A 15,574-nucleotide genomic window follows, 5' to 3' on the forward strand; every position below is an offset into this window, starting at 1 on the left:
GACAATAAAGGACAAAAATACACAATGATAGTCAGATGTTACAAATAAAGAATGAATGTTGCAAATAAAGGTCATTATGTACATGTGAATAATGAACTAAAAATACTAAACAATACCAATGATCGCAAACAAAATATGTCATATGTAAAGAAAGAACAATGAGTTCTAAAGTATGTGCACGAAAAGGACACTGAACTGCTGAAGGACAATGTTGACAATAAAGAACGTCAGATGCAATTCATAAAATATTCCCAGTTTATTCGGCTTGTACCGCCATGTATATGATAAATGCATATGTAGCAGGGCGTGGAGTCATCCCACAGATGACATCCTTACCTTGTCAGCTTGCTAACGGGGATAACCTCTTTGGTCATGTGGACAAGGCATCCGACCTCTGATCAGAAGGTCCGGGGTTCGAATCCCATCACGGGACTCGGACATTTTATGGCCGCTACACATGTCAAAGTGCTCAGTGTATTACATCATTACTTGTTCACTCAGTGTGTGATGTCATATATATATTTTATACATACATGTATATATAATGTGTATACATGTATATTCTATCTTATACATGTACATACAAGTACACAACCTTCAATAAACACTGATTACATACACACACACACACACTGTGATTCAGCGCTAATAAATTGCTCAAGCAGTGAACAGAGAATTGTAAACTAAAGTCAAATCATAAATAAAGATGGTGTCACACATCTCACAAAAGAAGATTGAACTCCCAATTTTGACATACTTCTACTTGCTTAATGGAAGCTGTAATGTCAAACTGAGGTGTCACTGCATTGTAGTAACCTTGTTGCCTGACGTCAAGGTACGACCTCATCCATGGAATGTTAGAAACTGAGAGAAATTGATAATTGCATTTTTATTGATTTGAAAAAACTGCACACAAACGCAGATATTATGATATCTCCATGTACATAAACATTTTATCCATATGTGGCAAAAATATTTTTAATATTTAAAAACTATTACTTATTTTTTAGGCAAAACAATTAACACGGTGAACGATTTCCCTTTATGCCTAAACAGTAAAGTGTGAAATGGGCAATGCTGTTAACAAGTGCGTCTATCGCAGTACAATGCACACTGTTCCCCTTCTTTTTCATTTTGACTCACGAATAGATTAATTATCAAAACATTTCGAAGCACCTATCTTAGCAAAAGTGCCTCTTAATATTGACCAGTGAACATCCTTAACATCTTATTACAACATTCAAATGATTCATTTTCATAATGATGAATTATCCGATATCACAATGTATTCCAATTATTTGTAATAACAAACAGAGATACATAAGGAACATGTATCACAACAAACTAAGTCCAGCTTCAAGTAGATATCCTGTGTAGTGAGACTGTACACTCCGCCACATCTACATGGGTGTTCATGGACGCTGTCCTCTGCATAAAACTCTTCAATTGGAACATTATCTTGTATTGGCCAGTCCTGGACGAGACACCTCTCTCTCCATCTTTTATCAAAGTGTCTTCGCATTTCCTCATTTCCAAGGATCTTCCAGGCATGACTAATCTTGGTAAACATGACTGACGAATCATTTTCAGATGTGCACGGTTTCTGTTGCTTATCGGGATGGTAGACTTTGGCTAACTTATTAAACTGACGTTTCATTTCATCGTACGTAGAATTTTCCGAACATTCCAAAACCTCATAAAGGTTTTCCATTTTCTTGGCTATTTCAACATTAATGTACTTGATGTTCGCTTGAAATTATGACCAAATATGACGAAGTATGATGCCATACGTCGACGGGGCACTTCCTTTTGAGAAAGAGTCACTTGGCGATAAGATAATCACTCTCATGACATTACAATATTATTAGGCTAGGTGGCTGTGAGAAGCGTTTTCGGCGGCTGACTCAAAATTCGGTCAGACGTGAGTAACTGTTGTCAATAAGTTATAACCACATTTGGTTTTTAGAGGACGTAAATAAAGCAAAGCCGCTTTATCAGCTGTTTAAATCCTCGTCAACTGACCACAAAATGTTTAATGCCTCCTTTTTCCATGACATCCGTCATTCAGATTGACTTGGCTACTGTCTACCTAAATGTGTTGACTGGGCTCCTGTCTAACCCTAACTCGTCTGCTGGTTCCCGGCTACATATGCGCGTCGTCAACTTGCGCCATACACACACACTGAATGATTGAAACAGAATGATGTCTTTTCCTCTGTCAGAAGATAAAATGTAACTGAAGTTTTAAATGTAACTGAGTTTAAATTCGTATTTGATTTTTCGGCAAATAACATAAATCTAAACTTAAAATCATTTACAAACTCGATATAAATATGACATTACTTTTACCAAAATTAATTATCTATGTAAATACGTTTAGAAAATCAAGTTGGATATAACAAAAAGATTGTAATAGTACTAAAAGAACGGGATCATGATTACCGCCATTGCCATGATCGTGTCCGTTTCATCCTGTCGATGATTAACGATCCAGATTGTCTTTGTTTATAGTAAATTAACCGTAATAAAAGTAGCTTTTGAGTTTGAGTGTTTTCTTCTCATCAGCAAAACAAAAAATACGATCAAAAGAAAAACATAACATCCATCATAATGTAAGTGTCGGAATACATTCCATACGTAATTAAATGATAAGTAAAGCCTACTTGTGAAAGTTATTGCAAGTTATATTTACGGGGGGAGGGGGGGGGGGGGGGGGGGGGGGGGGGGGCTTACGCTATTCTCCTGTTTTATTGATTCGACACGTAGTACATTGAAGGCTGCCTCAGCAGTTCCGGCTGATCTGCCCATCTTTGGGACTCGTGTGTTTGAGTAGGGTACATTTATCTTTTGGGAGTTCTAGTATCGATAAGATTCGTATTTTCGTATTGATATGAACTGATTTTCAGAAATGGATAGAATTTCTTTGGCGTCTCCGTTTAGACACGTTCGAGGAGCTAGCCATCTTACAGCTATTTCATCTTTTGGCTTCAGGAGATCCACCGTAGATAGCGGATCTAATTGCAATTTTTGTTAGTGGACTTGCAAGAGGAATCTTGCATGTTTATACCATAACTATTTTATTATTTTTATAATTTGTTTTGCTCATTTTTTAACATCTTGCATGAAATAAATAGTTACGTATGTTCGTATTCTTTTTCAAAAAGACTCTAAACAGTGCAATATACAGTTGTTGCTACTATATGAATGAATATACTGGTTTGAAAGAACCAACTTCTAGTTAACATGAGAGTATCCTTCACAGCTCTCTCAGCTCGTGTTCCTCTCCATCTGAAACCTAGTCCATGACTGTAACTCAACAACAGTGGGTAATTTGCCTTTGTTGTTTTAACTAAGTGTAGAGATATTGGCATGTAGTGATTATGATATGTGGTTATTTTGAGAGACAACCGTGTGTTTATTTAATACTCGTGGGCGTTCACGGCCACACTTACTTACTTACTTACTTACTTACTTACTTACTTACTTACGTGCGCTTTCCGACATTACCTAAATGAGAAGCTAAAGCTAAGATTCGCAAAACAACAGTGGAACCATTTTATCATTTGCAGTGGGAACAAACTGAAACCAGACAATCCAGTGATTGACATCATGAGCATCGATCCACGCAATTAAGATCGATGACATGCATCAACCAAGTCAGCGAGCCTGACCGCCCGATCCCGTTAGTCGCCTCTTACGACAAGCATAGTCGCCTTTACGGCAAGTATGGGTTGCTGAAGACCTATTCTACCTCGGATTTTTTACGGGTCCAATGCTTGGTAGAATGAGGTTTCATCTTTGTCTGGAAAAACACCCATTCACAAAGTGAGGGACAAAGTAAGAATATAGGGTAATGTATCTAACGTAACTCTATATTCCAAACATTCACAAAATATCAAATGAATAAATCATTAAAACAAATAGATCATACACATATGAGGAAAAGAAAATTTAATAAACTTAGATGTCACAAAACACGTTTCCAGAAACGTTATCCGCAATAATGGGAGGGAGACCGTGCAGGCGGGATGCGTCTTCTGTGCTCATTTACTGTGGGAAACAAAATTTTAATAATTTGCTACGTTATCCATAACGTTTAAATAGATTGATGGTAAGTGTACATTTGTCATATGGGGCCGTGTTCGCCAATCCTTCGCAGCCGTTTTTACTGCATCGTAGGGACAGTTTGTGATAGGTCCGTTCTAATTCGTGACCAACTCGTGTTATTCCGGGGCAAACGGAATGCAGTTTACAGAAAGGAGCCATTCGTCACCACTCGCCTCTTTCCGTAACCTGTCGGAATAACACGAGTTGGTCACGAATGGGAAAGGGGCGAGTGGTGACAAATGGTCCGTTTTTTTTAATTACCATGACCCATTCAGAAAATATCGTTTAACTTCGGGCACCTCCGACACCAACGTAAGAAATACCGAGTAAGCGTATAAAAGCTCCTCACAGCGATATCCCGTTCGCGGAGCTCTCAAGAAGGTTTCACGCGCTGGGCAGGAGCTTGATTGATAGGGCCATTCTACGATATTCTCGATCTGCATCCGGTCCAAGATGGCTCTTCTGGACGATTGGAGAACTGTTGTCAATGCTCATTATATCAGCAATATCATTCTTGCTGTTTTGTATTTTATTTTGAAAACAACACCGACAGTTTGCACATTTCTTTTCGAAGACTGCAAGCTAGAAATCGTAAGTACGAGACAATAGTCCTTATTCCTTCGTGTGTTTTCTGTACTGAAGCCATTCACTTGCTGTAATACTCAAGAGTGGTGCCCCTCCGGCGTAGTTTGACATTGACAGGTCTCACCTTTCCGGGAGTGCTACATAACCAGTGGACACGTCGACAATTTAGATGAATATTTGTTTTGTCTGCGGGTTGATAACTTGATACTCATTTAATGACTGTTCCATAATAGCCTAAAAGTTTTTGTTGTACAAAATTATTATTTAGACAAAAATTTGAAAGACCCTGTTATCGTGGTCATTTCCATGAATCACCTGTTTTCGAAATATACTCTTTTCGAAGAAAGCATCAAAATGGGATTTCAATTGGATTTCAACTCATGTTGCCAACTTGAAGCTAAGCTAATGAGATAATCTAATTAGCCAGCCCTTTACCATGGGCACTATCACAAATAATTAGTTCTTGTTTACCTTGATGCACATATGCTGTAGCCTTTTTCCCTTTGAGATTAACCCTCTGGATGCCAGGACAGAGAGGTTACACAGGTACAAAGAAAAGGGGTCATAGTTCCTTTATGCTTAGCACTAGTTTATTGTAACTCGGGTCACTTGGTGAGAATTAGCTGTGGGTAAGGACAGTATATTTTCATGGTGTTTTGTTCATGAGGAACCAAACTATTCCACCACTAATATAGATATTGAAACTGTATACGTTTAGTTATTAAAAACCCATAAGAAATGATGAAATCGGACTTCATAAAAAAGAGGTAGTAGAGAAATGGATGCCCCCTTTCTAAGATATAACTTAGTCCTTAGATTCCAACATTCTCCTGACTGTGTAAGTGTAATTTGACTAATGTTGCACCATTATTAATGGAGCACTAGCCTTATCATCAAATGTAATGAAATACCAAAAAAATAACACCATTCTATTCAACGTCATGGCTGGTTTTATGTTTTTGACAACTGATATTTTGATTAATATATATCTCCCCTAATTTTCGTTCATGATATGGAAAATCTCTATGTGTAAAACAGAATTTAAAGCTTTTTTGACACAACATTAAATGACTGCTTTTACCAAGTGAATAATGTCTTGAATATATAATCTATTGGATAGTTTATCGTGTATCTCAATTGGACAAGACACGCACCTGTTTGGCATCAATTTATGTAATGAAATAATCCAAAGGATATTTCAAAACAACCAAAATTATATTCAATATTGGACATATATTTGTTCATTATTATGTTATTATTTCTCTTCATCTCGTCTCAGAATTACACAATAAAATATGTGAAGAAAGCTCTGTTGGTATAGAATTATCAGGAAAATCGTATAAGGTTAAACCAACGGGGTACATGGCATGGGTTTTATTTTAATACTTTTTAAAAGTCCTGGAGAAATAAAGTAAACAGTTTAATATTCTGTGATCACAATATTGAAAAAAGAATGAACCCATTGATTATGTAATGCAAAACAAGAGGAATAATTCGTGAATTGTTTGTGATTAACGCGCACCTGGCGAATTGTTAGATATCTCTGTTCTGTGTATCAAACGACATTGACAAATATCCAAAGTGAACTGAATTGTGTGAAAAAATGTCTAAAAGATATGCAAAATCTACATCATAACTGAAACTGTAAACATCATGATACAATGATCGTGTGCAAGCTCATTCAAGGACCTTCACCTCCAAGAAATTACCAGATATGTACAATGAGATATGTACTGTGACCGACTTTTACAAAATTGGAAAGTAATCAGAAACATTCTGACAAGCTATGTATTGTTATTTGTTGTTATATTTTTCATTGAAACCAACAGAAAATTCAGATAAATACCATTGTCGTGCGTGATTTTGCATCAGTCATGGCGTCACACAGGACGGTAACTTTGACAATTTCTGTTGAAAATATCAAATCATTGCAATGTATCTATTTTAAATTCCCTAATTCTTCCTTCAATTCTCTTCCCATGCTTTTTCTGAAAATGTTGAGCCAATATCTTGAACGAAAAGACGAATGGATAGCTCAAAATAAGAGAAAATGCTGCACTGTGTAAAATCTGAATTTTGCTTTGTTTACATTTCAAACAAGTGCAGTTTTTCAAGCACAGCGTTCATTTTCACACCAAACTTATTTTGCTTGATTTCATCTAACCACTTTTTATTGGTGACAAAGGCCATTAGTCATTTGTTTCTAAAATGTATGAGGAATTCAAGGATTTATGTATCACAGCCAAGTTTGAAATATACATGATGTTACATGCGTCTCATAACCGGTGTACCTGAAACATGAATTTTTTACTTATCCTGCATTACTCATTAATGCATGTCACTGCTTGTTCTGGACAGAGAAAAGAGCTGTGTGAAGATCTTTGCTTGAAGAAGTTGTTCCAACTATAGCATGGAAGTTAATTTAAGGTACCAATGTTTACTACAATATCTGAAAAACTATTGGACCTACTCCAGTCAAAGTTGGTATGAGATTATTAAACAGTCATACATAACTGGATATTACATTTAAAGGCAATCAGTGCATGAATAAAAAATCTGTCTATTTAGCTATCACTATTTCATCAACAACCAGACCTGTTCGTCACAGGTGGAACGAGCATTCATTGTAACAGCCATCTGCATAATGCTACCCCTGCGTCACAGGGCCATATGACACAGTTGAACCAATCAACTCAACTCGAAAGGTTGCACGGGAATCACACACGGTGTTAGCGTTGGGCGTCTCAAGAAGTTATTTAATAATATTTATCCAATTATTTTTGCATTCTTTTTCAGGTCAGTGTTATTGACTTGAATGTATCATTCCTTGCCACATTATTATATTTCATGCATCATGTTATTAGGTGTAATATATCATACGTAATTATTCATTTAGACAAATCATTGCTTTATGGTTCTAAGAAAATATTTTAGTATTTTCGTAGATGATTCGAGACTTTCGGGGCTGTTTCGGGTGAAAGAGAATCAAATTCTGAGCCAAGAATTGCACAAAGTGGACAAGATCATATTACGACATGTACTACAAAGCACGAACCTGAAATTCGTAGACGATTCCTAGAAATTCTTTGATAAACAAATTTTTCTCACGAATCCCACGAACTACAAGAATGTATGGGAATCAAATAAGATATATTTAAGATTCTTAAGAAATGATTAAGAATATGTATGAATATGTAAGAATTCATATCCGTGGTAATTCAGGCTATTACATGTCGTAGTGAAATAGGGGTATATGTATTGCACTATTCTTGGTCCCACGAAATGCCCTCGTCGTCAGATTCAGAGTCTGTGCTGTCACCTAAATGAACAACAACAGGCTGGACAGTATCTGGTCGGATACAGTCTTGTTTCGAATGCTCTTCCTCAACTTTAATAAAATGTTGGACACAGTTTGCCCAACGTACATCTGTAAATTCTCCCATCCCTTTCAAGACAATCTGCTTGACGTTGGCAAGCTTGAAGGTCTTTTTTTGCCGTGCGACCATATTTTTCAAATCACCCCAGATAAGTTTGATGGGATTCAAGTCCCAATGGTAAGGATGAAGTCTAAGCACTTCGTGACCGTGTTCTCTCAACATGTTGTCAATCAGATAAGAGGGCAGTAGTAGTCAGTTTTTTTGGCTTTCGTGGGCCGAGCAATGCAGTTGTTGCCCAACCACTGACATCTCACCTTTGGTGGAATTTGAGGTTGGACAATGGTTATTAGGATCTCGACAACTGTGATAGGGAGCATTGTCCATAACCACCAAGGATTTATCAGGCAGTGCTAAGAGGAGCTGCTTTTCAACATACGCAGTGAAAACCTGACTATTCATCTCGGTATGGTAGTCTCTGCCATCTGTAGATCTGGATCTGAACACTAGATCACACCCAGGGAGGAAACCTCTGTGGGAGCCTGCATGGAGGTCAATCAGAGGCTCCCCTTTACCAGGGCGGATCTTGCGCTGTGGCTCTCTGGTATCTGGGTGAGACCATTGGTTAGCCGCTGTGTGGCCAGGCGTTAACCCAGGTTTCGTCCAAATAGACAGGCTCATAGCCTTCTTCTCGTTTCTTTTTAATAGTGCGCAAATAATTGATACGCAAACGAATGATATCTGGGCATTCACACATTGCTATTTTTGACCCTTTCGTCTTTTTTTACTGATATCCAAATTTAGAAAGTTTACAAATGGTCATGCTCTGTAAGGAGAATTTGTTTTAGTTTTCGTGTTGAAATAAATTCATTTTCTCGCCGAATCACGTCCCTGACAACTTTCTTGTCAAAGGAATCTAACTTTAATTTCCTATCCTGTTTTGAGATGCCCCCTAAGCATTGCTAAGTGATGTGCAGGGTAGCATGTGTTTTTATGAGAGTTCAAAATCTTAACTACGGTTTGTTTGGGAAGCTGTAACGCATGAATTGTTCTTTTCATGTACTTTGAAATGTCAAAGAAGGGAAAACGTCTATCACTTTCAGCCTTAAAGTATTCAAATATTTTAACAACGAAACCTTTTCGCATCAGCGGAAAGATGCTTGCGCTGAGACATCATGAAATCTAATGTTAACACCGTATTCATTCGTGCGTGATTCCCGTGCAACCTTTCAAGTCTAGTTGATTGGTTCAACTGTGTCATATGGCCCTGTGACGCAGGGGTAGCATTATGCAGATGGCTGTAACAATGAATGCTCGTTCCACCTGTGACGAACAGGTCTGGTTGTTGATGAAATATAGTGATAGCTAAATAGACAGATTTTTTATTCATGCACTGATTGTCTTTAAATGTAATATCCAGTTATGTATGACTGTTTAATAATCTCATACCAACTTTGACTGGAGTAGGTCCAATAGTTTTTCAGATATTGTAGTAAACGTTGGTACCTTAAATTAACTTCCAGACTATAGCTGAGAGGCCAACCCTATCACGCAGCTCCCACGTGACCAAAGGAAGTGACGTCACAGATCCTCACATTACTCTTGTCACTTGCTCAGAGAAGACCTGTTTTTGATCTGTAGCATAAACTTGTTCAAATTCTTATGTGTTTTGCTTCTTGAGTTAATGTTCATTGTGCTTGTGTTGTGCACACGGTTGGCCTCTCAGCTATGTGAAACATTGTATGTTTTAACATGTGCATAATTTTTTCAGAAAGAAAACTACGGTAAACCCAGGTGTCTTGTTGTTTCAAGTAGCCATCTTGAATATTTAAGTGGCCAGTTATTAACTGGCTTGCGTTCTATAATTCTTCTTGCTTTGTACCCCACCATTGGTGTAACCTCGCAAGTATTTTGTCTTCGTTTTGTATGTTGTCTTACGTTTGTCATAATAATTGTTTTATAAACCCACGCAATGGGATAAACAAATTTTAGCATACATAATCGGGAGGGGACACATTGTGATTTTACACTGCTTCATTGCAGATATCATGCCCTCATGCTCAGTGCCGGCGTAATATGTCGGCGTGGGATCCCCACCCCCTGTGCCTTAGTTGTACATCTACATGTCTCCAGTGTCATAGTTGTACAGACTGTCTCCGCTTTCCCCCACAGCTTTCAGATGGTACCTCCATATGTCCAGGGAACGGACAATGCATCAGGCCAGGAAAACACCGGCGCCAGGTGTCTGACTTGTCGAGTATTCGCCCACAACTAGATCGGCTATCTCGGACGACAACTCCCCGACCTCCATTACTACCATGATGTCGGGCCCCATGGTCTCAGTCTCTACCCAGAGCTCCCTGGTGACCACTACTGCGTCTATCATAACGGCGCCTATCCAGTCCACCGGACAGACGCATGTCACCCAACAGTCACCCCTGCCTACGGCCCAGACACCTATGATGGACACCCCTCTCCTCCAGTACATTAGTACTGGCGAGCCTGCAGACGCCTCTGCTAGTGCCTATACAGATAGCGCCTATCCTTAAACAGGGCCAATACAGACGCCAGCGCCTCGACGGTTGCCTATACAGACGCCAGTGCCTCGTCGGACGCCTATACAGATGCCTTTACAAAAGCACCGTCTACGGCGCTCCAACACTTCCCAAGATCCTGGAAGTGCCTTACCTCTGGGTGACGGTTCTGTGGAAATCTCCCGCCATTTCTCCTCGTCTATCAACGTTGGTTGAACTTTTCCTCGGAGAAAGCGAACATACTCTCCAACATCTCCCTACCCACGGTGTCTGGTAGATATTATCTTCACCACAGTTGACGATCACAACCCCATGACCATCATATGCTTCCGGGTACCCAACTGGGTCATCGTTCACAACACCAGACCAGTCGTCACTCTTATCATGGGGATCAACTTGCCTCTACACCGGCAACGTCACAGTTCCTACTCAGAACTCGGATACACCACTGGTCTGTCAACCACAGGGTTCACAGGGGATTGGCCGTGTGTGGAGCAGGACGACATACATGTCATATGTCAAGAACTACAGCTGTAAACATCGTCGACCGGTCGTCGAATCAGGTCATGATCGCTTATGCGTAACTCTGCAACCACTCGACCAGACACCTGTTGCTGTACATCAATGACTCAATCCCGAGTCTCAGCCTTCGCCCGAGACGAGACAGCTCTCAAGACCCTGGCTAGGGCGTCACAGCCAGCCTTGCTGAGGCGTCCCAGTCACCTCAACCTCTCAGGGTAGAGGAAAAGGCAGGGCATCGGGTGCATAACAGTCCCGCCGTGGCCACTCCAAGGGAGGTAACGCTGACTGCAGGGACTTCAAGTGAATAGCCGGACAAGCACGACTGGGACTTCCACCCCTAGCCGTCCAAGTTGTCGCCACTCCAGTACATGGGAGACTGGGTCGTTGCTGGCAGAATTGTGAGATCCTGGGGGACCCATATGTCGCCAACATCAACCGACATGGGAACAAGCTGGCGCTTATAGACGACCCGCTGCTACATTGGTACAAGCTGGCGCTTATAGACGACCCGCTGCTCACGTCGTTGCCCATAGCCACCTACCCCCCTATTCAACAAATGCTACCTGGCGCACCAACCGTATTCAGGATGACCGCCTCAGGCTGCTGTGATCCCGGATCCAGGCGCAGGATGTATTCATCAGTCTAGATATCGAGGACGCCTATCGAGATGTCCCTATACATCCTGATGACCGGGTCCATTACCAATGGGCGGTTCCCCCATTTGGATTTTCTTCGGCACTGTGGCTACTCACACAGCTTACCACCATCTCCGGGACATTCAGTTCGTGGCACACATAGACGACTGTCTCCTGAATCATTGGGACACCGTCTTGCTACTTTGCTGCAGGGACTCCTGTACCTATTGGGGTGGAAGATCAACCTCAGGAAGTCAGAGTTGACACCCTTAAATCGCCTTCAATTCATCAGGCGCCTCTCCCAGGCGGACCTTGATCTCTTCTCTGTACCCATAGACTGATGGGAGCCCATGCAGGCGCACCTGACTCCAGCTCTCCACCTAACACGCACTCTGTGCCAATGGCAAGTCCTCCTGGGCCTCCTAACCTCAGCGCAGGACTTGACCTACAGAGGAAGGCTCCAACTGCATCCAGTTCAGATGTTCCTGGCTCCCTACTTCAGGCGCCAGGACCCCTCAGTATCCATTGTCCTCCCGGATCATCTCAAGCAGCATCTCCGAGGAATCGAATGTCTTAGGCGGCGTCTCCTTGACAGGGCTTACGACCTTTCTGCGCCTATTTGTAGACGCGCCCCTGCAGTGATGGGGCACACACCTGGAGGGACAAGTCGCCTCGGGGCTGTGGTCCACCGATCAGCGCCTATCGCACATCAACAACCTCGAACTAGAGGCACTTATCTTGGACATCGCTCACTGGAAGCAGGCCCTCAGACACGCCTGGCTCTCCATCTCGATGGACAACATAACCGTTGTATGGTGCCTACGGAACCAAGGAACGACTCATTCGACCTTGCTCCTTCAACAGAAGTTCCGATTGTTTCACCTGGTGGATCATCTCGGGATTCAGTTCCAGGTTCAACACATTGTGGGCTGCAGAAACATCATAGCGGATGCTCTATCTCAACCAGGCAAAGTTGCTCCGACAGAGTGGAAGCTTCACCCAGACGCCTTCGCTCTTTTTGTCAAGACCAGCCAGAACTACCAGATCTCGACCTACATATCTCCGGTCCCAGATCCATTGGCTGGGGCAGTCAACGCTTTCATTGTCCTTGGGGAAGGACTAAACGTATATGAAGGACTAAAAGCATATGCTTTTTCACCACCTGTACTCCTTCCAAAAGTCGACACAGGGCAGATCGACACAGAACCTCGATCTGACTTTGGTCACGCCCTGGACACTCACAGCAGACAGCCACACCCAGGACCATACAAGCTCTGTCTTTACGTTTGATCCATTTACAGGGAGCACTGAATGCCAAAGGCTGCTCGGCCAGAGCGGCTTGGGCCATCACGATGGCACATCGCCCAACCACTAGGAGCCTCTCTGATGACTAGTGGCAATCCTTCCAGAGCTTTTGCAGGGGCAAGCAACAAGACCCAACATCTGCATCGCCTCAATTCCTAGCCGAGTTCAAGCTCCATCTGCGTCACATGTGTACAGGGCAGTACCATCATGACCTACCTTGTGGCGCTCAACTCCTGGCAGTTCCGGAAGATCGGCGCATGACGTAAATCCTGGAACTACAGGCTCTGCTGCGCTCATTCAGGCTGGAAGACCAAAAGGCGAAATCTCGTACACTAGCTTGGGGCTTGAATGTCATTCACACCTCGCTGAGAGACGCGCCCTTGAAGCGACGCAATCCTACAATCTGATGAAAAAATGGTCTTCCTACTGGTGCTCGCCACAGCAGCCCGTGTCAGTGAACTACATGCCTGGGACGTCACGCTCGTCCACTTTGAGCATGGCGCACATGGGGACGTGCATCTTGGACTGTGCTGGGACTGCTTCGCCAAGAATCAATTCCCATGACAACCAGATAGATCGTTCCTCATCCCTCCCCTATCTTCGATTGTGGGTGCTGAAGATGAACTAGAGCTCCGTCTATATCCGGTTACAGCACTCTGTTGGTATATCAGACGATCCAAGGAACGCCATAGACAGCGACGGCGCCTCTTCATTCCAGTATAGAGCTGCGACCTTGCAAGCGGAAGGTAGCCGCAACACGATTACCCTCTGGCTACGAGCCTTCATTCTCCAGGTCTATGAGGCCGCAGCTTTGGACCATCCAGGCTCCAACAACCCACATGAGACCCGGGCAATGGCCTCCACCATGGGGCTACACAGCAACTGAGCTCTACTTGCCATCATGGAGAGGTGTTCAGGCGATCAAACACATTCATCGCCAGTCACCATATACGAGATGTCGCATTGAAGGATGTTTTAGGCTCCTCTACTACACGTCACTGACCTCACCTCCAAGTGCAGAGCCGGCTGTTTGACCTCCCCTGACGTAAGCCCTGGACTAGAAGGTTCATGCCCCACCTGCATACGGCTCGGTACTCCAGAGTTTCCCATACATAGAGTGGTCACCTGATGCCGACCACACAGCCGAGGTAGGGCTGAGGGAATTGGAGGTTCCCATACATGGAGTGGTCACCCGAAACCGACCACACAGCTAAGGATTGGCTAGGGAAGAGAGTCTGGAAATAAAAGATGAAAGTCCACATCTGAAGGTATGCCCGCCTCCTGTTCCGCCCGATAAAGATGCATTAAGGAGTAATGCAGGATAAGTAAAAAATCTCGTAAAATCCAAGATATTTTTTATATTTGTATACTTATCCTGCATCACTGTCTAAAGTGACCCACCCATCACAGATGTACCTCCCCACGATGCCTTCCGATGTCTGGACTACAGAGTAATGTGAGGATCCGTGGCGTCACTTCCTTTGGTCACATGGGAGCTGTGTGATAGGGTTGGCCTCTCAGCTAGTTGGAACAACTTCTTCAAGCAAAGATCTTCACACAGCTCTTTTCTCTGTCAAGAACAAGCAGTAATATGCATTGAGGAGTAATTCAGGATAAGTATACAAATATAAAAAATATCTAGGATTTTACTAGAATTGTTTTCATGCTAATAAAAGAGGTGCAATGCAAAGTTTTATTTTGATATGTGGATTGTCTGAGAAAAAATGTATTGAACTAAGAATGTTTTTTTTTACTCTATCATTCAACATATGTGCAACCTATAACTTGAGAAGCTACTTCATGGATTCTTTCAATATAAGGACTGCCTTCTATACTTATAGGAGCTTTGCAGTGCAAACTTTGATTCTGATATGTGGATTTTCTAAAAAGTATGATTTCTTTCATGTTTTCAACTTAGATTTTTTAACTTAAAGATTTGTGAGACCTATAATTTGAAAACTATGTTATGGTGTCTTTTCTAATTGGGAGTACATTTTCTATACCGACAGGAGAGATGCAATGCAGTTTGATTTCAATAAGTGGATTTTCTGAGAAAATAGTCCATGTTTTTTTCATGTTTTGAACTTAGAAATATGTTGGAGTCGAAGTTGGAGGTATTAGTGAGCTCTGCTCATATTGTGTCTTGTTTTAATTTAAACAGTTTTCAATTACTTACTTGTTCTAAATTTTATTGTGCATGTAAAGAGAAATGGAGATTTGTTCAGTTTACAGGGTTTTAAAACAAGTAAATCCTGTATACTTATGGTGTTCATATTATATTTATGAACTTTCAATGTTATGTATCATGTATGATTCTAATAAATAGAGATTATCGCCTGAGTGTGTTTAGGGATGGTAAATATCCTGTATTAGGAATGAACATGTATTTAAATAAGAAAGCCTTTTGTTTCTACTTACTTTTCGCGGCAATCCATCGGTTTGTCAGCATGAGTAACTGCCATTGAGCATTTGATATTTGCATCTCTATCCGCATTTGACCTAGTGATTTTGA

General features: G+C 41.6%; 1 protein-coding gene across 1 annotated transcript in view; it reads left to right on the forward strand.

Annotated features, from left to right (window-relative positions):
• The first annotated feature begins 4,357 nt into the window (after positions 1-4,357).
• Positions 4,358-15,574, forward strand: part of LOC124124731 (thioredoxin-related transmembrane protein 2 homolog) — a 43,379-nt gene continuing 32,162 nt past the window's right edge. The window contains exon 1 of the mRNA XM_046487978.2: positions 4,358-4,698. Within this exon, the coding sequence (XP_046343934.1) occupies positions 4,561-4,698 (138 nt within the window). The 5' untranslated portion in view covers positions 4,358-4,560. The remainder of the gene's footprint in view (positions 4,699-15,574) is intronic.

The sequence above is a fragment of the Haliotis rufescens genome, unplaced genomic scaffold (genome assembly GCF_023055435.1).
Source record: "Haliotis rufescens isolate VD_foot unplaced genomic scaffold, xgHalRufe1.0.p SCAF_36, whole genome shotgun sequence".
Classification (NCBI taxonomy): Eukaryota; Metazoa; Mollusca; class Gastropoda; order Lepetellida; family Haliotidae; genus Haliotis; species Haliotis rufescens.